Source organism: Alnus glutinosa, chromosome 1 (assembly GCF_958979055.1).
Source record: "Alnus glutinosa chromosome 1, dhAlnGlut1.1, whole genome shotgun sequence".
NCBI lineage: Eukaryota > Viridiplantae > Streptophyta > Magnoliopsida > Fagales > Betulaceae > Alnus > Alnus glutinosa.
This window is the reverse complement of record NC_084886.1, coordinates 43,897,856-43,921,642: the sequence shown is the minus strand read 5'-3', so window position 1 is coordinate 43,921,642 and position 23,787 is coordinate 43,897,856. Positions and strand designations below refer to the sequence as shown.

At 39.0% G+C, this 23,787-nt stretch overlaps 1 protein-coding gene across 3 annotated transcripts; it reads right to left on the bottom strand.

Annotated features, from left to right (window-relative positions):
- Positions 1-352: 352 nt before the first annotated feature.
- LOC133851242 (pleiotropic drug resistance protein 3-like) lies at positions 353-22,926 on the bottom strand. 3 transcript variants are annotated; one of them, XM_062287575.1, is made up of 24 exons: positions 22,410-22,926; positions 22,155-22,278; positions 21,912-21,997; positions 16,572-16,656; positions 16,097-16,256; positions 15,924-16,000; positions 13,182-13,235; positions 12,986-13,076; positions 12,406-12,707; positions 12,050-12,331; positions 11,638-11,951; positions 11,382-11,542; positions 11,203-11,306; positions 10,965-11,118; positions 10,718-10,879; positions 10,546-10,619; positions 10,121-10,453; positions 9,219-9,509; positions 8,003-8,086; positions 2,857-2,990; positions 2,424-2,651; positions 1,592-1,763; positions 1,222-1,476; positions 353-744 (listed from the first exon to the last, which is right to left on the bottom strand). In XM_062287575.1, exons 1-24 carry the CDS (start codon positions 22,736-22,738, stop codon positions 478-480), a joined length of 4,323 nt encoding a protein of 1,440 aa, XP_062143559.1. In that variant the 5' UTR covers positions 22,739-22,926; the 3' UTR covers positions 353-477. The 3 variants fall into 3 exon arrangements, with proteins under 3 accessions (XP_062143559.1, XP_062143567.1, XP_062143572.1); XM_062287583.1 differs by having other exon boundaries at positions 10,736-10,879; positions 22,410-22,925; XM_062287588.1 differs by lacking the exon at positions 22,410-22,926 and having other exon boundaries at positions 16,572-16,630.
- Positions 22,927-23,787: the final 861 nt, after the last annotated feature.

The following is a 23,787-nucleotide window of genomic DNA, read 5'->3' as shown; positions in this document are numbered from 1 at the left end:
AATAAGGTGACGATGAGTTGAGCTTTATAAATTCTACAACTCAAGGTAGCTTTATAAACCCAAAACCCTTCGCTCTTTTCTATGTGTTGTCGCATTCTAGACCATTCATTTAAAATAAAAGGCCCAGATTAGAGCTATTGCACAGGATCTCAATCTGAAATGATGATAGGAGTGGGTCAGAAAATTCCTTCTGTGAGAATGTATGGTTGAATAACATTGTTTAAAATGCCAAATCCTCATTCACGTTGTGTTTTTGTGAGAGCAGTGATTCTCAAATTGATGGTTCTGCATGGCATGTCATGGAATCTGTAATGCAAGTGCCATGTGATATGCATACATGTGTATGCACACAGGATCCGAAGCCAAGTTCCCAGTTTATGATCTAATAACTCCTGTTGTGAAAATCATTCAAAATTCTAACATTATTGATATACAGCTTGTTCTAAATATGACAATTAAGCAGTTTTTAGCTCCTTTCTACCTCTGTTGAAAATTTATTTTCCCAATGCAATAGGCAAACAAAGAAGCATAAACAACTGGATAAGCGATGAGCACAAAAGCCACAAGTCCTAAACGATCATGTTGAAATCCATAATAATCTTGAAGAAAGGAACCAACTGGCTTGAGCTCCCCAAAGATCAGTATCTCTTTCTTCATGTCTCCGTATTGTGAAGTCAGCAGGCCATTTAGGGACCAAGATGTAGGGCAAATCCAATAGCACCACACCCACCATTTAGGAAATTTCTGCATGTACATATGAAACAACAAAATTATTATCTTTAGCTTGACTATAAATGCTAAATAGAGTAGGTTCGACCATGGAACAACTTTCTTTAGGAACCCGTCCAGTAGGATGACTTGTCAGATAGTAGTGAAAGTGGTGTTACTGAAAGTTGATTTCTACTCTGAAATTTTTGGGAAATATTCTGGGGGGCAAATGCAGAAAATTTCACTCTTATGCTCTTCCACCTTTCTGGGAAAGTTTAGGTCTGGCAGTTTTATAGGAAATTACTTTATTGCGTGACTGAGAGGTGGTGACTTTTCAACATGCTTATGCATTCTCATTCCTATCTGTTTAAGCAGTAGATGAAAAGGTACTAAACAGTCCATCTTGTGTTTATAAATGCTTGGTTCTCCACAATCCATTTAAAAATTCTTTCTGTTTATAAGACTAAATCAGTATCCTATTTGACTAATTATAGAAGAGTTGGAAGGATTTACCGGTCCTGGCAGTAGGAAGCCCGCGAAAAGGTTAAATATGGTGTAGACTGCAGCTGACAATATGGAAGCTACTTCTATATTTGTGCTCACTGAAACTATCAGCATCCCAAGATATACAAAGTAGAGAAGAGTGCAGAATGTGGCATAGAAGTACCAAAAGACCTTGTAAGTTGACCAGTCGTACCCTATTGTTGGATATGTAATGGCCACATACAAAATTGTTTGCAGAAGCACGTAAGGTATTTCTATGGTCACCTATAACATTTTGAGAAAAATGATACTGTTAGTATGTATTAAATATCATTACACTAAGAATAGTTTTGTTACAAAAACGAGACCAGAGTTTTATTTGATAGCAGTAATGCCAAACCTGAGCAAATGAGTAAGCCTTCGAGGAGTACATTCCAGCAAATTTTTCACGACATAGAACAGTCCGTTCGGTTACCACATACGGTAGAATCGATGAACAATTGTTCAGGCCCAAGAATATTACAGCAATATACATCGATCCAAGTATGTTGAACAAATCCTGCTCATTCTTTCTTCAAAAGAAAGAAAAAAAGAAAAAGGAATTTAAATGCTTCTCAGGCCAGACTAATACAAAATTTAGCCACAGGAAGTTTAAATGATGGCCCACAATCGCACAACAGAATATGGTCTTATGCAATTTGATGAAGAAAAGTTTATCTGTATTCTTTTTCTTCTCTAAATAAACTTTACTTTGGGCATACCATTTAGAGATGGTTGTGTTTCAAGCTTAAATATTACTCAAGTTTTCCATGCAGGGCCTCTGACTAGAATGGTCTGTAAATATGAAAATAATGTGATTTATGCTCGTATATATAAAATAAAAATGAAATTTTATTCCATATATGAAACTTGTATTTTCTGTTTTCTTACCATGGAGTTATAAAGTTCGTCATCAGCATGCAATGACACATTGTTTGACATGTTTCTCTATCCGATTAAAGTAATGAAGGAAATAGCAAAAACAGCATCATAATGGTTTTCTACTTTTTGCCTATTGAGACAAATTTATTGATATGAATTGACATGAGAATTCTTTTTTCCGAATCCGAGTCTGTTAAAATGGGAGTTTCAAGAACATTTGTATAAACTGTTATCTCAATGCATATGCATTTCAAGATTTCTAAAGATATTGTTATCTCAATGTACGTAAGCATATATGCATAGACACTTACATGTCCTTTCCTTTCTGCCAAAAGACTGCCCCAAACAACAGTGCTGCAGCAATCATAAACAAGAAACGTGATAAGTTGTATTCAGGACTTCTCCAATAAGATAAGTGTTGTTTCCATAGGCATGCCATAAACTGCACCCAGCCACTTTGTGCAAAACGACTGGGAAAGTGCAACTCTTTTGAGCCTGGCTGTGGTTCACTGAACTGTCTTACCAACTCGATGGTGTCACTATAGTGCAAGAACAACCATATGATTGTGATTAATTAGAAACCAAAATAGATTTGTCATTACCATGTCTAACTATTGGCAACAGTTTTTTCCTTGATAGGTATAGCAATACATGCCTTTTAATACCCGTCAGGAAATTAATTCGACTATAAAAATTGTAACAAATTCGTGTTATCCAATGAATGTCAAAAAAATATATACTCACCAATGCAAAGATGACTCCTTATAAATTTGGGCAAAATCTAAACCAAGTTCTGCTTCTACTGAAGCAGAAGTAACTTCTAACATCCATGTTGCTGGATTATAATTATTTTTGAACTTTGGCACACCAGAAATTCCCTGTTGAACAGTCAATATATTGAAATCAATAATTTATAGCAACTTAAATGCAGTGATTTATTTAATATTGTTGAAAGCCAAAAATGTAAAGAAGTAAAAGAATAAATATTAGGATCCCAAAGAAGCAGAAAAAGAACTGAATAAAAGACACAGTTAGTAACAAGCAACTTTAACTTTTCAAGTTTTTAGGTAGGGTCTGTTCCCTTTTACTACTGTTATGTATGAGTATTTATCACCAATTCCACCAAACTAAGGTAATATTTGAGACTCCCTTGTGGGGACTCGATAGAGGAGTAAAGGTTACTGTTATATGTAAATATAATTCAAGAACTCTGCAAACTGATCCAAACATCTTGGATTAATCAATATCCAGAAGACATCAGCATATATCTGATAGGAATCACACAGTAACTCAAGAATAAAACTAAGGAAACTGAATTGTTATTGCATCTGATTGCCTTATTCTTGTAGCTTATGAGTACATGTATACTGAATTGATTGTGGTTGTACAAGGAAATATAATCCACCCTTTATTATCTTGCTAATTTAGGATTGGTTTTGTGGGGAAAGTGACCATTGGGACATTCTATTGAGAGAGGCTAAATTGTTGAGGATTTGCCGGATTTGATGCCTTCCATTTTTATTTCATGTCTTCCATATTTATCATCCCATGTTGATTTCTTGCCTTGGGTGATTGCTAAATTGGTGCCTAACATTCCCACCCCCTTAAGATCAACCTTTTCCTCAAGGTTGGAAATTGGGAACTAAATTTTTTTTTTTTTATAAGTAAGAAAATTTCATTAAAAAAGCGTAAGGCGCCCCTAAGTACACATGAAATATACACAAGAGCAACTCAGCTAGCCCACATGAAAAACCCAAGAAAACCCACAAGAAACTACATACCCACAACACCCAAAACCCACATGAAACCCAAAATACAAAAGAAGCCCCCAACAAACACCCAAGATGCAAAGTAATCCCCATCAAATATTAAAACCTTGCTCATGGTCTTTTCCCTTCTTGCGAATTGTGCTTTGGTTTAACACCCGCAAGGGTATCAATTGCTCGTGGTCTTTTCCCTTTTCCTCCGAAGTTTGTACACTTGCACAGCGGTATTCTCCTTGTATTATTTATTGCTATCTAATGGCGGTGAACCAGAAGGTTATGGTGAAGCATTTCAGGTTGAGAATTCGTTCAAGTAGGACTTAGCCATGCAGGCCGAAATTGAGTCACTTATGTTATCAAACATGGGAATTGACTAAGTTACCACAAGGCAAAAAGGCTTTACATAACAAGTGGGTTTATAGGATCAAACAAGAACACGATGGCAGTAAGCGCTACAAAGCTAGATTGGTTGTTAAGGGTTTTCAACAAAAGGAAGGTGTTGACTACACTGAGATTTTCTCTCCAGTTGTGAAGTTAACTACAATCATATTGGTCTTGGGAATTACGGCTACAAAGGACTTGCATCTTGAGCAGTTAGATGTAAAAACTGCTTTCCTCCATGGTGATTTGGAGGAGAACGCTTTTTTTTTTTTAATAAGTAATTGTAATTCAATTCAATAAAAGTGCAGAGGGGTCCTTATACACGGAAAGTATACAAGAGAGCCCCTAAATGGGACGAGAAGAGAATAAATTTAAAAAGTCTATATAAGCAAAATCATTCAAGCAATGGTGGGACACTATCCAAAAATATAACATATTAAGCAAACACTTCCGTAGCTTCACCATTGAAGTCTCTACATTTTCAAAGAGCAGCGCATTCCGTTCCTGCCAAATACACCACAATAAACACAATGGAGCTAACCACCAAGCTTCTTTAGCACGACCAAACCCAACTGACACGCCCCAACTAGTCAACAACTCCAACACCGTTCGTGGCATAACCCACTATACCCCAAATAAAATAAGAATGTAACTCCAAAGATCATGGGCGACTTCGCAGTGAAGCAACAGATGATCAATAAACTCCCAATTCTTTTTACACATACAACACCACTCAATCACTACGACATTCCTCTTACAGAAGTTATCATGCGTCAAAATTTTACCCAAAGCTGCTGACCATACAAAAAAAGCCACCATTGTCGGAGCCTTAACACGCCAAATACTCTTCCACAGAAATGATGGGCCATTTTTCCTCATAAGCACTTCATAATAGGATCTCACCTCAAATAAGCCCTTTTTAGAGGGGTTCCAAACTAACATGTCCCCCTCTCCATGTCGAACCGAAGTGGAATAAAGCCACTCGAAGAAAGAAAGAACCATCTCCATCTCCCAATCCTAGATTTGCCTCGTAAAAAGAATATTCCATTGAATAACTCCATTATGAACGACCAAGTTATCCACCACCATCGCATCTTTGTTCCTCACAATACTAAACAGAATTGGAAAGCACTGCTTCAAAGATCTATCCCCACACCACCAATCATGCCAGAAACTAACATATGACCCATCCCCCACCTCAAAACGAACAAAATTACAAAACTTCTCCCATCCCCTCCTAATATGTTTCCACACATCCACTCCAAAGGAACTTGACACCTCTTTTGAACACCACCCACCCTTTAGGCTCTCAAATTTTGCGTCAATCACCAATCTCCATAAAGCCTCTCTCTCCCTACCATATCTCCACAACCATTTACCCAGAAGTGCTCGATTAAACTGAATGAAGTTGTGAACTCCCAACCCACCTGAATGCAAAGGAGTACAAATCCTATTCCATTTCACTAAATGAAATTTGGCCTCATCTCCAAAACCACCCCAAAGAAAAGCCTTTTGAATTTTATCAAGACGATTAGCCACTCTCACTGGAATAGGAAACAACGACAAGAGATACGTAAGAAGGTTGGAAAGCATACTTTTAAGAAGAGTCAGCCGCCCACCCTTTGACAAATACATACACTTCCATCCAGCCAACCCCCTTTCCATTTTCTCAATAACACCATTCCAAATAGACACGAACTTGTAAGATGCACCCAATGGCAAACCCAAGTAAGTCAAAGGCAAATAAGGATTGGTATGTAAGCTAAAAAAAAAGTTTGTATGGTTTGAAACAAGCCCCAAGACAATAGTACAAGAAGTTTGATGGTTTCATGTGCACAGTGGTTTCACAAGATGCCAGGAAGATCATTGTTGTTGTATCAAAAGGTTTGAAGGCAATTGCATTATTGTACTCATGTATGTGGATTATATGTTGATTGTGAGGTCTAGTATTTAGGAGATCAATAATTTGAAGAAACAATTGTTAAAACAGTTTGCAATGAAGGATTTGGGTGCTGCGAAACAAATTCTTGGGATGAGGATTATTAGAGACAGAGTGATTGGAATTGTGAAGTTGTCACAAGCAGAGTATACTAAAAAGGTCTTGAGAAGGTTAAAATGCAAGATGCAAAACCAGTGAGAACTCCTTTAGCTAGTCACGTTAGACTAACTAAAGAACACTCACCCATGACAGGACAGGGGCGTGCATACATGGAAAAAGTTCCGTATGCTTCAGCCACCAGCAGTCTAATGTATGCTATGGTCTGCACCAAGCCAGATCCACATGCAGTGGGAACAATGAGAAGGTACATGAGTAATCTAGGAAAGCAACACTGGGAGGCAGTAAAATGGATCCTTAAATACTTGAGGGGTACTATTGACATGACACTTTGTTTCAAAAGGGCCGGTATGATACTACAAGGTTATGTTGACCCAGATCTAGCTGGTGATGATGAAAGTAGAAGAAGCACTATTGGATATGTGTTTACCTTCTGTTGTACCGCAGTAAGTTGGGTCTTTCAAGTACAGAAGATTGTAGCTATTTCCACTACAGAAGCAGAATATATTGCACTTACTAAAGCTAGCAAGGAGATGATTTGGTTGCAAAGCTATCTGAAAGAATTGGGTAAGAAGCTAGAGAATAGTGTTTTACACTATGATAGTCAAAGTGCTATACAGCTTGCAAAAAATCCAGCATTCCATTCTAGAATGAAGCATATATAGTTAAGATACCATTTCACATGTTCTTTGTTAGATAGGGAGTGTTATCACTTGAAAAGATTCATGGAAGCCAAAATCCAGCAGACATATTAACCAAGGCAGTCACCATTGAGAAGCTGAAGCTTTGTACAACTTCAGTTGACTTTTGAGCTTGAGGACAGAGGAGAGAGTTTCTGCATTGCTAGTTATGTTGTGGAGATGTGTGGAGTTTAGTACAATGGTGAGCTCAATCTCCAAGTGGGAGATTGATGGGTAGAGCTTGCGAGAGGCCTACAAGCGAAGACAGAAGCTACGCTTGACCTTCGCAAAAAACAGGAACTTCACTCGAGCCTCACTTGTAGTTGCTCAAGCAGGCAGTGGACAGAAACTTTGCACGATCGTCGCCCGACAGTAGCTCGAGCGAGTTTGCAGCAATTTTATGAGAAGTGAAATTTCAATATTTCACCTTGGGGTCTGTAGCCCTAGTCCTAGTAATTTTTGAATAGGACAGAACATACATATTTATCACATTTTAAGCTCCTCTGCATCTGTATTCTTTCATAATCAAAGTGAAACACTGCGGCAACTATGCAGACGTAGCCCTAGTTTGGGGTTCTTTGCTCTTCCTTTTTTCTTTCTTCTGTTTCGTTTCCAGGCAGTTGTTTCTGATTTTTGATTTACAATAAGTAGTCACTGATTAAAGTTTCTCCTTATCTAAATATGCCACTGATTCACACCACTTCAGCATCAAACACAATTCTTCCTCACACATCTTTTATCATTTATACACCGATATTAGCAACCATCAGTAGTCTATGCATAAAAGGAAACAACATTTTTTTTTCCTGGATGAATAAGCTCTGTTAAAAGAAGAATAAAGAATACATAAAACTAAAAGAACCAGAACACACAGACTACACCATAGGCAGGCACCCACAACCAATAGCAGAGGAACAAGGAAACAACATGCCTACAGATAAAAGAATGTTCATTAATGTTGCGGCTAGAAATATGATTGCTAGTTATGGCGCTGGAAGTATTGAGCGTACCTCAAAATATTCAATGAGTTTACATGAATGATGGCCTAGCATTCCAGAGTAGATGATCTGTCCTCCTGTTTTCATTAGAATCAACTGCACCAAATGGATAAATACTAAGTTGTATAATATCATCTAATAGCACTACTGAGAATTTTATAGGAAACTTTTCACGGTCAACTGTATGCGCCTCAATTTGGGTGTTTTTAATCCTCATGATTTAAGTAGGTGGTTACCACAATAAATCCAAGTTAAGATAAAACTTTGGTGGTGAAACACTTAAAATTGTTAAGTTTATACTTTTGTACTGGGCTTTGTGATAATAGAATCTCCGAATCATAGTCAGGAGATACTAAAGAGTGATGGATATTGTTACTATAGTTTGCTCAACCGTGAGGAAGGAAAAACAGAAGAGCACGTTGCTTGAAAACGAGTGGGTCATATGATGCAGATAATTGCTTATACAATTGAATTTTATTATCAGCCTAAAAAAAATGGTAAAATGACAATAAAAGCAGTTTTTTCTTTACGGTATTTTAGGTGACTAAATGTCAATAGAGTGAACTTTTCCGTGAGGAGGATGTTAAAAAAATGAACGGAGAAACCAGAAGAATAAAAATAACTCGAATAAGAAATCCATACACTCATTGGGACTTGAATGTAGCAAGTACATGTGGCTAAATAAAAGGCATTGATATAAACCATGTATAACAAAGACTGATGACTGGACCCAGTAAGAAGTAGCTTTATGGTGCAAGTAGAGAACCATTAGAAGCAGCAGCAATATTGAAATTATGTGGAATAAGGTAGTAAAAAATTACTAATTAACCTTTCAGGTAACTAATGTTATGAAAGTGCATAGATGGGGTAACAATCTGTTTATCGACCCACAAATACTTTGGACAAGGTACGTTTGTGTGAACAGTATACCATGAGCCTTTAATAGCCAGCACCAGGTAGATATGATTCTTTAGGTAGATTTAAGCACAAGCAAAAAGCACATTTACTGTAACCATTTGATAGCTGAATGTTCCTTGTATTACAAATACCAACACTACACTGCCTATATAAAATCATGTAGCATAATGAGCACTGAAAGAATGCAATAACTAATAATTTACTATTCTTTAGTAAAGTATGGACAAAAAGAGTTGTCAGTAGATTAATATTATGATCTGAATAAAATTTGGATTTGTAATTTTCTCACAGAAGGCACTATTCTTACTACCTCGTCGAAAGCCTCAAATATGTCAATGCTTGGTTGGTGGATGGTGCACACTGTTGTCCTTCCTGTAGCAACTACATTCTTCACTGCACGCATGACAATTGCAGCTGCTCTGGCATCTAAACCTGATGTAGGTTCATCCATAAATATTATTGAGGGATTGGAAACAAGCTCCACTGCAATTGTTAGCCTTTTACGTTGTTCAGTAGAAAGGCCACTTTGGCCGGGAATGCCAACTAACGAATCTTTTATACCATCAAGTTCAATTGTTTCAAGGACTTCTTCTACAAATCTCTGCATGATAGATATGTCGAGACTGCTATCAGTGCATTTTACTATATTGGTGAGATCATATAATACCTCGAATAGAAATTTTGTTTTAGTAATTTAAGTAATTCTTTCTTTGTGCTATGTGCATCAATATTCAGGGCTTTTGTGCTTTTACCTAAACATTCTTTGGAGTTTCCCTACCATTCTCTTGCCTCTTCCACATATTTTAAGTGAATTAAAGTAGTTGTTTGGGTTTTCAAAAGTGCCACACACTATTGGACACATGTCTCAATTCATCAAGTTTCTAACATACCAATAATTGTTTGAGACAATTTAATAAAATATTATCAATTAAAAGTCAAAAATGTCACATTCCACATGAGTCATGACTGTCAAAAGATTTGATGATTCACTCAGTAGACCCAATGAATGCTTCTCTATTTGCTTATATTTACTATGAATTTTAAAATTGACTCAGATTGATAGACAGTTTCATATCATTTCCATGTGGATAGTATAAGGTTTAATTTAGTTATGCTGGCAATTTTCCAAGTTTTAAGTCCCTTAAAAACTGTTTGAAATTGTATGGGATAGTACTGTGGATAATTGTGCAGATGAACTGGAGGATGGCATACATCTTTTGTGTCTGCATCAGTCTCTGGTGGTAATCGCAACCAAGCTGAGTATGTAACTGATTCTTTCACAGTAATCTGAGGAGAATGTATATCATTCTGCTCACAGTAACCTGATATTCTTGCAAATGTCCTTTGGACTTTGGGGTATCCTCCTATTCTTATATCTCCTTCAACAATACCTCCAGTTTTCCTCCCGGAAAGGACATCCATGAGAGTTGTTTTCCCAGCTCCACTGACACCCATGAGTGCTGTAAGAATTCCTGGCCTAAATGCTCCTGTTATATCTCGGAGCAGCTGAAGCTTTTTCTGATTTAAACCCACCACTCTCATTTCCTGTGCAAAAGGAATAGATTTAACAAGTAATATCTTTTATTGTGTACAAATAAAAAACAATTGTATGTAAATCATTAGTTGCACTTGATTACCGGAGGCATATCAACAGAGTATTGCACATCCTTAAATGCTATTGTCAGAGGCTCAAATGGCAGGACCAGCCCCCCTGCATAACCAAGCACATTCTCTTGTATCATTGTATAACCAAACATTATTCCTCGTATCAAGAATCAGATACCATTTTATTGTTAGCTAAGTCATTACCTAATAGTTTTATCTTACCAGAATTTCTTGTTTCGGCAGTAGTTTGGGGAAAAGTAGGTAGAGTTGATTGGTTAGCCAGTTGTGTGCTACTATTGAAATCATCTCTTCCTTGTAGCTGAGAGAACCTTTTTTTCGAAATAATAGCTCTAGATGTCTTTGGAGCTGTATTCACGACAGGCACATTTGTGAATTGACAGAATTTAAACTTCAATCTTTATGCTTATTTATCAAGTTAAAACAAACTTACGTTTTAAGTAAGTTAAGGCCAAGACAAATACAGTATCGAAAAGTATTGTAAACCCAAGCAAAGCCCCTAATGATATCCAATAGAAATAGCCATCAAAGTTTAAACCATGACTAGTTAGAACCTCCATCCCTATGGTCATGTTTCCCTTTGACACCTACAAAATGAGAATGAACTAAAGCTATTTAAAAATCCTTGTGAATTAGCATAGGAACAACATATGATGTCTTCTTCAGAGTACCTTTTGCCACCGTGGAGCACGGAATTCATTTAGTGCTAGACCTATTTCCCCATAAGTCATGGGAGAAAGCCAGAAACCCCACTTTAACCAAGGTGGTAAATAGGCTGCAAAAAAGCAAACTCTATAAGTAGTCTAGTTGTTATCCCTTAGAATCAATGCAAAGAAATTGAGTCACTAACGTCGAGGAATAATGAAGCCTCCAAACAAGAAAATTATCACCAAGATCAAAGCACCATAAGTTGATGCAGCAACCATGGTCTGGAAAATTGAGGCAAGAAAACGACACATGGACGTTGATGCTAGTTGCAGAGCAAACAGCAGAAGCAACTGCGAGAAGAACCTAACCCATATGCAGAAAATGAATTTTAAAGGATACAAAAGAGGGAGATTTATCCTTCTAACATTTTGATCAACTCGATTTTGAAAAGCACTTACCTTTCTACTTCAGGGCTATACCCAATAACATAGTAAGTCGTTGCTGTCCAAAGTATTGAATCAACCAGAGATAATGGAATCTTTAGGATCGAGGCTGGAATACAATAAGCCCACGCCGGATACAGATAGAATGATCTTTGCCTGTAAACCACTGGAAGTCTAATGATTGTAAAGGACAGCTCTGCAAATCCATTAGTCATGAGTCTGACAATTGTATAATACAAAGAGCCCAAGAAATAATTGGCACCCATCAAGTCCACAGATGTCTGAGTACGTATAAATATTGTCATTGCGATAAATGCAGTGATGACAAGCTGCAGAATAAGGAAATTGGAAAACATGTTAGTTTGATGTGATTGCCAATAGAACTGTAGAAGCACCAACCTAAGAGGTCAGATGAGAAAATTATAACCTGCACTGTTTTGAACACATAAACAAACGAGTTCCGTTTCATGAGAAGTAGCTCTCTGGCCATGCAAGCTTTGAACAAGTCGCATTTGCTCAAAGAGTAAAAATTAAATGACAAGGAATTATCGTGGCTCCTAGATTTTTCATATGGTTTTGAGAGCTCATCATTTAACTTCTGTCCTAAACAACTTGCTTTGAACATTTGAGAGAACTGATCCACTGAAACATAATTGTAGGGAAGGTCAGCATGGCACCAGTATTGTGCTTGATCCTTCCTGGAGATTACCTGTAAATGTTTGAAATTAGAATATGAGGCGATAGGACTGATGTCAACAGTAGAAAAGGAAAATGTTTTCTCACCTCCTGAAGGAAGTCTGCAGCCCCTTTTCTTTCTGGGCACTTGAAACCACAATCCTCGAAAAATTGAAGTACATCACTACGAGGACCATGGTATACTATTTTCCCTTCTGCCATCAATATCAGTTCATCAAATAGATCAAATGTTTCAGGAGCTGGCTGAAGAAGCGAAATCAATGCAGTTGTATCAGTGATATGCACCAATTGCTGAAGACAGGTAACTATCTGAAACGTTGTGGAGCTGTCTAATCCAGTCGATATTTCATCCATAAATAAAGCTTTTGTCGGACCCACAATCATCTCCCCTGCCAGGAAAAGTTGACACAAAATCCTTGGGTTGAAAAGAATATTTCTGCATGGTTTTTTTTTTCTTTTTTCCTTTTCTCACAAGGGAACAGGATTTACAAATGTAATCATATGTAAACTACCAAACTAATGGTTTTAGGAAAGGAAGAAGCTTTTACTGATTCTTTTCATGTTTGAGGGAAGCTCTTTTGAACTTATAAATAAAGATGTACTAGGACTGGCAGTGTTTTATGCAAAACATAATTAAGTAGGAACGTATCTATCTTTTATTAACAACCTGTTGTTAACCTTTTCTTCTGGCCACCTGAAATGCCACTTGTCAATGCATCACCAACCATTGTGTCACTGCAGATATCCAGTCCAAGGATCTAAAAGGCCAAAATGTAGTAATTCACACATCAAACTGGATAAAAACATTTTCTTTGAAGTATTCCATTATCTACATTTTCAAGCTCAGTTTGAAGAAAATTTACCTTTAAAACATAGTCTGTTTGGAGATTTCCTTTTTGTCCTTCAACTGATATTGCCTGCAAGTATGATGTTTTTTTTTTTTAATAAGTAAAAAATATTTTATTAAAAAAAGCATAAGGCGCCCCTAAGTACACATGTAGTATACACAAGAACTACCAAATCAGCCTACAACAAGAAAGAAAACGCAACAATCCTCAAAAACCCAAAACCTTCGGTAGACCCCAGCCCTACACCACGTGCGCTTTGCCTTTCCTAAGCTGGGAGGATGAGCTAGAATCACTGTAGTTGATGGAACTTACCAGATTTAGAACTTCCCTCCTACTTTGGTCTTTGGACGCACTGCCTTAACTCCCCGATGGAAGTCCTCTTCAATGGCTTCTAACATCGCCAAGGACGGATCCATATCCTCATCACTATCCAATTCCCAGTCCAAGGCCAATTCGAGAGGTAAAACACCCAAAGGGTAAAGGGAGTCGCCATCCTCCCCATCCCATATCTTGTTGCCCTGCTCCCACACAACCACATCCCCAGACGGATTGAAACCTACTAGCCACTTTTGAGATTGGGTCAAACCATTCACCCTGAAATCCTCTCCCTTAATGGCGGTGGGGAAACCCGGAGTCGACGCAGACACGATCGACACTTTATGTGAGAGATTAGCTTGTATAACCAAGCTTGGATTGAGAAACCCCTGCCGAAGAAAACCCTTCACGAAAACTGCCACACCAGCGGAATCCTGCACTAGACACGCAATAGCTACTTTCTCGGCTGGATCTCTGATAGGCGGAAGCAGAGTAAGAAACCCCGGCACTTTAGCAACTAGCCTCAAAACTTCCATAGAATCAGCAAAGAAATTCTCGTCCAAATGCACTTTTCTGGCTTCCCTAGCCTTCCGATAATACTTGTGGAATGGCTTAGAGTCCGACAACACAAGAGAAGAGGAACGCAACCTCTTTCCCAACTTAGCCGCCCCTGAAAAAGACTGTGAGGAGGTGATGCAAGACGAAACTTGCAAAGGTAGCACGTCGGAGAAGGATTGAAGAACTGAACAAGCAACAACCAAAGAAGAGGCACCCAAAGAAAAAGACCCAACAACATTACTTATTGGTGCCAGAGAGGTCCCCTCAGACTTGGTAGAAGCTACCAAGGGGGGAAAAGAGAACATAGAATCAATAGGACTCACGAACTTCTAAGAGGATCCCAACTGCCGAATCGCAGAAGGAGAAGAGCCACCGGCGCCAACCTGAGAAGGTGAACACCCACCGCAACGGGAATCTTCAGACGTGGTCGCCGGAGAAACAAGTGCCTTTGCCTCCGGAACCAAAACTGGGGGCTTGGAACCCCGTGACCTGCATCCACATCCAAGGAAAAGCAACCTGAATGAGAACCAGGTTTCGTCTTCTTAAGGGTGCACCAGATGGATTTGCTCTTGGGCTTACGCAAAGGCCTCCTTTTAAAATGCCCAAAGCCCAAAGACCTGAGAAACCTCCAAGGCCCAAAGTCCTTAATAGCTTCCAGAAGCTCCGTTAGGGCCTGTCCAAAAACCAGGACCTGACTCGTCCACTCCCCAAGAAGAGCCAGCTTCTCCTTCACGCCTACCTATGAAGACAACCCCTATTCTGGAAAAACAGCAGAACACGCAACATCACTTGGGACAGAGCAAAGATGGTCCTTACCTTGCGAACCATCAGACGAAAAACCCAACGGTCAAACACTATCCGCGTGTTCTTTGCCCAGCCAATTCCCCTGCCTTGACGACGTAAACAAAGTCATCACAGTTGGGCACGATTCCACCCACACCACCTCCGTAAACGAAGGCCTGTTACAATTCAAAACCTTCCCCATCCCTGGCCCTACCTTCTGCCCACCTACCTTCTCCGCCGGCGAAGAAGACCCAAAACCACACCCTATCGTAGCAACAAGGAATTCTCTAGCCTTTCACAGCTCACCAACAAACTTGAGCCAAGCCCATCCTCCACGCCCCTCAGGAACAAGAAGGAATCCTCTCCCTCCGCCCACCCCATAGGCCGCCGCCTCTACAAACCGGACATTTTTGTTCCCACCTCTGTGTACGATTGACACCTTCGACCCCTCCCTGAAAGATTTAACAAAATTTGAATCTCCAGGCAACTCCTCCATCATCAACACCAGCCACTCAATGCATTGGTTGCTTAGGAGTAACTCACCGGAAAAATCTTTCCTCTTCTCTTCCACCCACAACACTAACGCCCAATCAAGAATCGAGAATACAAAAAATTTTGCCTCCACCAACAATCTTCTTTCCATCTCTATGCTCGCCAACCAGAACCAACGAATCACCCAAGATCAGTTTCCATCGTCGTGATCACTAAACAACAGAGAGCGAGAGGACGAGAGAAAGAGAGGAAAAGAAAGTAGAAGCCAAATTGAGCCTGCAAGTATTATGTTACTTCCTAATATACCGTCTAATAAATAAATTAAATGATTAAATTCACCCATTCCTATCAGCTTAAGCTTTTAGGATAAGTGATGATTTAACGTAGTATCAGAGCAAGAGGTCATGAGTTTGAACCCTGACTCCACAATTTACCTCCTGTTTCAATTAAATATTATACGTGTTGGGCCTCACTTGTAACCCACACTTGAGGGGGAGTGTTAGAATATTAATTAAATGATTAAATTTACCCATTTATATCAACTTAAGCTTTTGGGATAAGTGGTGATTTAACATAATATACAACCAAGTTTTACCAACTTATGATTACCTTCATATAGGTGTCAACATCAGGGTCAGGGACAATTCCTGCTTCTTTCTCTCTTCTACTTACTTCCACCATGATATCTGCACAGGGACAAATGGAAGTTAACTTCAACTAATATTTATATGAGCATACAACTACCCTGGTCATGATTATGTAAAGAAAACAAGGAACCTTACCAGCTCGGTTTCCAACACCCTGGCAGCGTGCAGAAAAGTCAATTGTTTCCCTCACAGTCATCTCAGGTATGTGCAGGTCATATTGGCTTATGTAAGCTGATGTTTTCTGTGGAACAAACTCATCCAGCTTGTAACCATTATAAGAGATTTCCCCTGCAACCTATAGAAAGGAAAAGCCGACAATTACTGTAAAAATTGTGAGATAGAAAATCAATTAGCTTGTAATCATGTACTAACTATAAATAAGATTAGTTTCCCATAGATTGTTAGTAACTAGAATTCTGATTTGGACAAAGATCGATGCATCAATCTGACTGCTCATCACTTTCTTTGTTTGCTCAAAGCATGTCCAGAAGTAATTTATTTGTGATTTTAAATTAAAGCAGTCAGGATATTAAACTATTTAAGAATGAATTCTTTTCTAGCATTGTACTGGTTTTAAGCTTGTCTACTAAAGTGTTTTTTAAATACTCACATTGAGAGTTTGGTCTAGCTTTCCTGCAAGAGCCAACAAGAAGGTCGTTTTCCCACAGCCTGGGGGACCAAGAAGAAGTGTCAGCCTGGATTCAAAGAGATATTCCATGAGTAAACACTTCAAATCTTTACACAGCCCTATTTATGTAACTTGGTTGAATTGGATCAATGAGAATTGATTTTCATGCAAACTCTCTGTCCTTACAAGACACCCTGAACTCAGTCTAAAACAATACTAGCTTTACTACATGCTTTATTCCTGTGTCAATAGCATTAGAATTTTATTTTACGCGATACCTTCCACGTTATATATTTACTGTTCTTCTTTACAAAATCAGTCTTATTGCCTCAATATTCTCAGCAGCTCAATTATAACTAAATCCTGACTTTGTTTTATGTATTCATAAGTATGTTCTGTTGGGACTTCAATTTCTAACTGTAAGAACATCATCTACCAAATCAAGCTCAAGCTCAAATCAATCCAAATCTCCGAAGACAAACACCAACGGGATAAGAGCCAACCTCAGAGTCAATCACCAACTGTTACGGATAGTGATAAGGATAAAGCCTAGCATCAGTTGTTAATGTTATCTTTGTAATCTCAATCTCTAATCATTTTTTGTAATCCTGAACCATGCACTGTAACCTATCGTGTAATCTATCAAGCATAAATATACAACGTGAGTCTCAGCCAAGTTTGTGCGAGACATCATTTTGAAAAACAAAATCTGAGCAACTCTGATTTGGTATCAGAGCTTTAGACCACTGTCATCTTTCCTTCCATGGCTTCTGACATTTACCACACCAGTAGTAGTGACAATGCCACTGTCCCTCCTTCACCCATTCCACTCAGCAATCTGCAACACCTCCTTACTATCAAATTAACCTGTGATAACTACTTATTATGGCGCCCACAGCTTATCCCTTATCTCAAAGGCCAGTGTCTATTTGGTTATATTGATGGAAGTACACCATGTCCACCTCTGGTGATTGCTTCATCTCCTACTTCAGTCACCTCTGCATCCTCCACAGTTTCCAATCCAGCGTTCGCTCATTGGTGTGAACAAGACCAAATCATCCTCTCTGCTATTATTTCTTCCCTATCGGAGAACATTCTTACTCATGTTGTCAACTACACAATGTCTCGCGATGTCTGGCTTCACCTAGAGAAAATGTTTTCTTCCCATAGTCGTGCGAGAGTTCTGCAGATCAAGTTCTAGTTGGCTAACTTGAAGAAAGCCAACCTCTCCATCACCGATTACTTCCAGAAGGTTAAATCTATGGCTGATACGCTTGCAGCTACTGGTCGACCATTGCATGATTCAGATATAATCTCACATTTACTTGCTGGCCTCAATTTTGATTACAATGCTCCGGTGAACCAATTCTACTGATGAAGTTTACTCTCATCTGTTGACACATGAGATGCGCTTGGAGCAGCAGATCACGGTTCTCGACTTTAGCAATGCTTCTGCCAATTCGACTGTCAAAGGTTCAGTAAACAACGAAGGTCCTAATTAGTGGTCTAACCACAACTCTCAAATCAATGGAAATTCCTCTCGAGTTTCACAGCAATAACGTGGACGTGGCAATTGTGGAAGTGGTAGAGGATGTGGTCCTTCACCTTCTTTTCCTTTTGGCTGAACCTCTCGGCTCATTTGCCAAGTTTGCAATTGCGTTGGTCCTACTACCATAACCTGTTATCATAGGTTTGATCATGCCCTCCTAGTTGTCTAGCCTTCATCACACTTTAATGGCTATGTTGTTGGCTCATCCATGGGTACAGATAAGGCATGGTATCCTGACAGTGGCTCCATTAATCATCTCACAGCAGAGTTTAGTAACCTAAATCTGCAGGCTAATGAGCACACTAGAACGGATAAAATTCGTGTTGGCAATGGGCAAATTCTTCCAATTCACCAAATTGGTTTATCTAAACTCCCTTCTCTTAATTCAGATTTTAACCTACACAATCTTTTACATTTTACTTTAATTCGTAAAAATCTCATTTCTGCTAGTCAATTTACTAGGGATAACAATGTCACCATTGAATTTTGACCTATTTCTTTTCTCTCTTTTTTTTCCCTTTTTTTTTTTTACTAAGGATCTTCTCACAAGGAATATCCTCTGAATGGTAAAATAAAGGTGGACTTTACCCGTGGCCCTAATCTTTGTCCAATTCATCCTTCGTTGCTCTTATTGGTGAACGTGTGTTTGTTGATCTTGTTGATCGTTGGCATGATCGCTTAGGTCATCCTACCCTTCAGATAGTTCATCAAGTGATTTCAAAATTTAGTCTTCCCGCTTTGTCCAATAAAGCTTTGTCTATTTGTCCTTCTTGTCAAATGGCCAAGAGCCATCGTCTTTATTTTTTCTGTTTCTCATTCTAGGGTTAGAACTTATTTTTAGAGATGTATGGGATCCTGCCCCTTTTACTTCTGTTAATGGAAATAAATATTATGTCTCTTTTGTGGATTCTTTTAGTCGCTTTACTTGGATATTTCCCATGAGTTCCAAATCAGATGAATCCACCATTTTTCTTCATTTTCAAAAATTGGTTGAATGTCTTTGTGAAAGAAAAATTAAATCTCTCTAGAGCGACTGGGTTGATGAGTATAGGGGACTTCATAAAATTCTTGTCTCTCAAGGAATCATGCATCATGTGACTTGTCCCCATACACACCACCAAAATGGGATGGTTGAGCTCAAACATTGCCACCTAGTTGAAACTGAACTATACCTCCTTGCTCATAACTTAGTTCCTCATGTTCATTGGGATGACACATTCCAAACTGCTTGCTTTTTAAAAACTCGGTTACCATCCCCCATCACAACCAAGTCTTCTTTTGAATTTGTTGTTCCACAAGTTCCCTAATTGCTTGTACCTTAAGAGTTTTTGGCTCATCTTGCCGGCCTTTTCTTCGTCCTGATAACAAACATAAGTTGGATTTTGATCCACTACTTGTGTTCTTGGTTATGACCCATCTCATGTGGGTTACAAATGCTTTGATCCCAAAATGAGCCACACCTATTTAGCCCGTCACGTTTTCTTCGACGAGTCCCTCTTCCCATTCCAATCCGGGCTTTTACGAACTCCTCCTCGGCCCCACTTATTCTGCCCAACCACCAACAATCCTCCCAGCATCGCAAAGGCTTCCTTCCATCCCAAATTCTCGTCCTTCTCTACCCGGCCCACTCTCCTTCCAACTTGTCACAGTCTACCTCCACTCACCTATTACTTATTCAAGCCCAGCTATTCCCTTAAACCCAACTAACCCTTCTTCATCTTCAACCTCTGGCAGCAACCCCATGCTTCTCGTTGATCTTGTTTCTCATCGCACTAATCTCATGCGAATGAGATCACAAGCTAACATTTTCACCCCCAAGCAGTTCAATGATGGCACATACACTTCCCCGTGCCAATGGCCCTTACTGCATCCCTCTCATTAAGAGACACAGAGCCCTCATCACTGACACCGTCAAATACCTTGAATGGCATCTGCAATGGCCGAGGAATTCAATGCCTTGTTAAGAAATGGAACTTGGGATTTAGTTCCACGTAGTCATGATATGAATATCGTGGGATGTAAATGGGTCTATAGAGTTAAGAGGAAAGCAAATGGGTCACTTGAAAGATTCAAAGCTAAGCTCGTTGCTAGGGGCTTAAATCAACAGGATGGGTAGGTTTTGCTGAAACTTATAGCCCTGTAATCAAACTTTTAACGATCTGTTTGGTTCTCTCACTTGTCATTTCTTTAGGCTGTAAGATTTGTCAATTGGATATCAGTAATGCGTTTCTACATGGCACAATACAAGAGACTGTTTACATGACTCAGCCTCCAGGTTTCACTCATCCATCCATGCCTCACCATGCTTGCAAGCTCAAGAAAGCATTGTATGGCCTCAAACAAGCTCCACGAGCGTGGTTCTCTCGTTTGAGTGCCAAACTTCCTGAGCTCGGGTTCATTGGCAGCAAGTCTAATACATCATTGTTCATTCTCAATACCTCAACCGTTAAGGTTTTTGTCCTAGTCTTCGTGGACGATGTCCTGGTTACCGGTTCCCATGAACATGCTATCTCTACACTCATCCAACAACTACAGTGCGATTTTGCAGTAAAGAACCTAGAGTAATTGAGCTACTTTCTTGGTTTTGAGGCAGTACGTGTATCTGATGGACTGCTCCTATCTCAGCAGCATTACATATACAACATTCTCAAACGCACCAACATGCTCCTTGCCAAACCGGCTACATCCTCTATGGTAGCTTCATGTCCACTGAGCAAATTTGATGGTGAGACTTTTGACAATCCAACATTGTTCAGAAGCACAGCGGGTGCACTCCATTATCTTTCTCTAACAAGGCCAGATGTTGTATTGGCTGTTAATCTCGTGTGCCAATACATGTATCGTCCAACCCACACACACCAAGCAGCCGTGAAACACATTTTGTGCTACCTCAAACACATGATCAGCCACGGTCTTCTACTTCAAAAATCACATTCAGTTCAACTTATAGCCTTCTCAAATGCAGATTGGGCAGGATGCCCTGACAACCACAGATCCACAACAGGTTATTGTGTCCAACTTAATATCCTGGCTGTCCCTAAAGCAACACACAGTGCCACGATTGAGCACGGAAGTAGAGTATTGTGTCCTTGCAAACACCATCGCTGAACTTATTTGGATTTAGTCTCTTCTTCGTGAACTTGGAGTCTTCCTTCAAAATGTACCAATTATCATCTATGACAACATAGGTGCCACTTACCTCACTTCAAATCCTGCATTTCACACTCGTACCAAACACACCGAGACAGATTATCACTCTGTGCGTGACGAAGTTGCTTGAAAACAACTTCAAATGAAGTTTCTTTCTAGCAAAGATCAACTGGCGGATGTTTTAACTAAGCCACTTCTTTCCTCTCATTTCTCTACCATGGCATTCAATCTCAATGTCCGTGCCTTACCGTTGCGATTGAGGGAGCGTGTAAGAACATCATCTACCAAATCAAGCTCAAGCTCGACTCAATCCAAACTCTTTGAAGATAAACACAACGGGATAAGAGCCAGTCTCAGAGCCAATCACCAATTAAGGATAGTGATAAGGATAAAGGCTAGCATGAGTTGTTATCTTTGTAATCTTAATGTCTAATCATTTGTTGAAATCATGAGCCATGCACTATAACCTATCGTGTAATCTATCAAGCATAAATATAAAAAGTGAGTCTTAGCCAAGTGTACATGTGCGAGACATCATTTTGAAAACAAAATCTGAGAAACTCTGATACTAACCATATCAATTTTATGCTTTGTGCTATCCAACAAACATGAATCTGGCTTACCTTGATGGTTTGATGATGCCACTGACATCTTTTAAGATGCTTAACTTGGCTTCTTGAGAGTTGCAGCGTGTTACCTTCACAAAAACCTGTCCCAGAGAGAAATTTTCGGTAAATTGGAAAGACAAAAGCTATAGCTCTTTTTGCTGATGGCAGTGTTGTCATTAGATTTGTTTCACAATTCAGAATTTGAGCAGGAAAGCGGCCTGGTTATTTCTACCATTAAACAGAGCAATGCCAACTTACTGACAACATACTCATGACAGAGTTCCATAGCGTAGGAAGAGGCTTTCCTTGAACTACCTCGTAGTTGGCATCCACACACAGATTTTTGTATCTCACTTCCACAGTAGGTAATTGTACGTTCACTCTAGCAGGAAAAAAAAAAGAAATCATTTTTTTAATACACCAAAAGGATACAAATTGAAACATAGCTTCAGTAATCAGTAATTCAGTCCAAATATATATATATTCTTCAAAGAAGTAAAAAATCCGAGATACCTGTCTATCCTGTCTCTTAGTTTCTTCAGCAACCGGAGATTATCATGCTCGATGTGCTTGATGAGCTTCTCAATCAACAGATGTTTATCGACAGCTCCAAGCTTGGTAACATCGGTCACCTTCGTCCCGTCGGATTCTTTTCCACTGCTTCCGGTGTCGACTGTGGCATGATCAATATCAAGCACTGAGGTTCTGATCCTCTTAAATGTAGGGAGTTTCTCAATGGCAGCCCATCGCAGGCGAAGTTCCTCATTCTCTTCTACAATTGTATCTGCGCCGGTGCGTCGAAGGGGGGATCGGATGCTTCTCCCGATGGCTTGTAGCTCCATTTGAATGGATATTTTTCGGTCTTTGCTGGAGCAACACTACATTCAACTTTGGCTGTAGTTATTGGAGACAAACTGTTGTAGTTAACTCTTTAAGAATGTTGAAATTTTACTAGTTTTTCAAGCAGACTAGCAAGCCATAAGGGACAACAGACTTTGTTAGAGGCTTTTCTTTGCATCTGGTTGGTGTCATTTTCACAAATCAACAACACCCAGCCGCCTCTGGCTGGACACCTGCCTTTATATGATTCTTATTGGGCTGGGAAGATGTCATTTTGGCTGATCCGATAGTAAAAATGGACCATTCAACCATAGAGGGGCGGCCACCCAACAACCGAGTTGAAACGAAAAATATAATATAAAAACAAGCACAAACAGTAAGCAATAATTTTATTTATAATTCCAGATGAATAATAAATGAGTCGGGTCTCTCTAAAGGACCGTACAAAACAGTAACAAATGACAAAAGAATTTGGTGAAGAGCCTCGACCAGTAAAGGCAACAACCACCGTAAAGTGAAGTGGTCGTTGCGGGAGAAATACTACCGAAAATTAAAAATGATCCGTCGAGAAAGAACAAAAACTAACTATAAAAGTCTTCACCAATAAATCTAACCACATAAAACCATAACCCACACAAGCAAAATACAAAAAAAACAACACAACCCACGATCACATTTGGTTGTTAGTTGTTACTCTACGTAGCAAATTTTTAACCATGCAAAAATAAACTAATGAAAAAATAAATTTAATTTTTTCTACTATTTTAAGAATAGTAAAAGTGAATAAAGATAAATATTTCAAGTTCAATAACGAAAGTAAATAGTTAAAATAGTGAGGGGGTTTTGAAAAAAAAGTAGATAGTTATAACAAAAAGAAAAAGAAGGAAGAAAAAAATGAGTATTTGACTAAAATTTAGCTCAACTTTATTGAACAATGTGAATGCTTTTAGATATTTAGGATGGCGCTAATAACTAATTGATTATAATGTTTTAGATAATTAAGACCACTAAACGATTGACTACCAGTAATTCATTTCCGTTGTTGACCTGT

What these genes read in the sequence shown, in the direction of transcription:
- LOC133851242 (XM_062287575.1), bottom strand. Translation starts at nt 22,738, where the DNA reads ATGGAGCTACAAGCCATCGGGAGAAGCATCCGATCCCCCCTTCGACGC. An exon ending in GGGTGTTGGAAACCGAGCTG is followed by an intron (nt 16,001 to 16,096) that starts GTAAGGTTCCTT and finishes GTCCCTGTGCAG; the next exon opens with ATATCATGGTGGAAGTAAGT. An exon ending in GCTTCCTACTGCCAGGACCG is followed by an intron (nt 745 to 1,221) that starts GTAAATCCTTCC and finishes ATGTACATGCAG; the next exon opens with AAATTTCCTAAATGGTGGGT.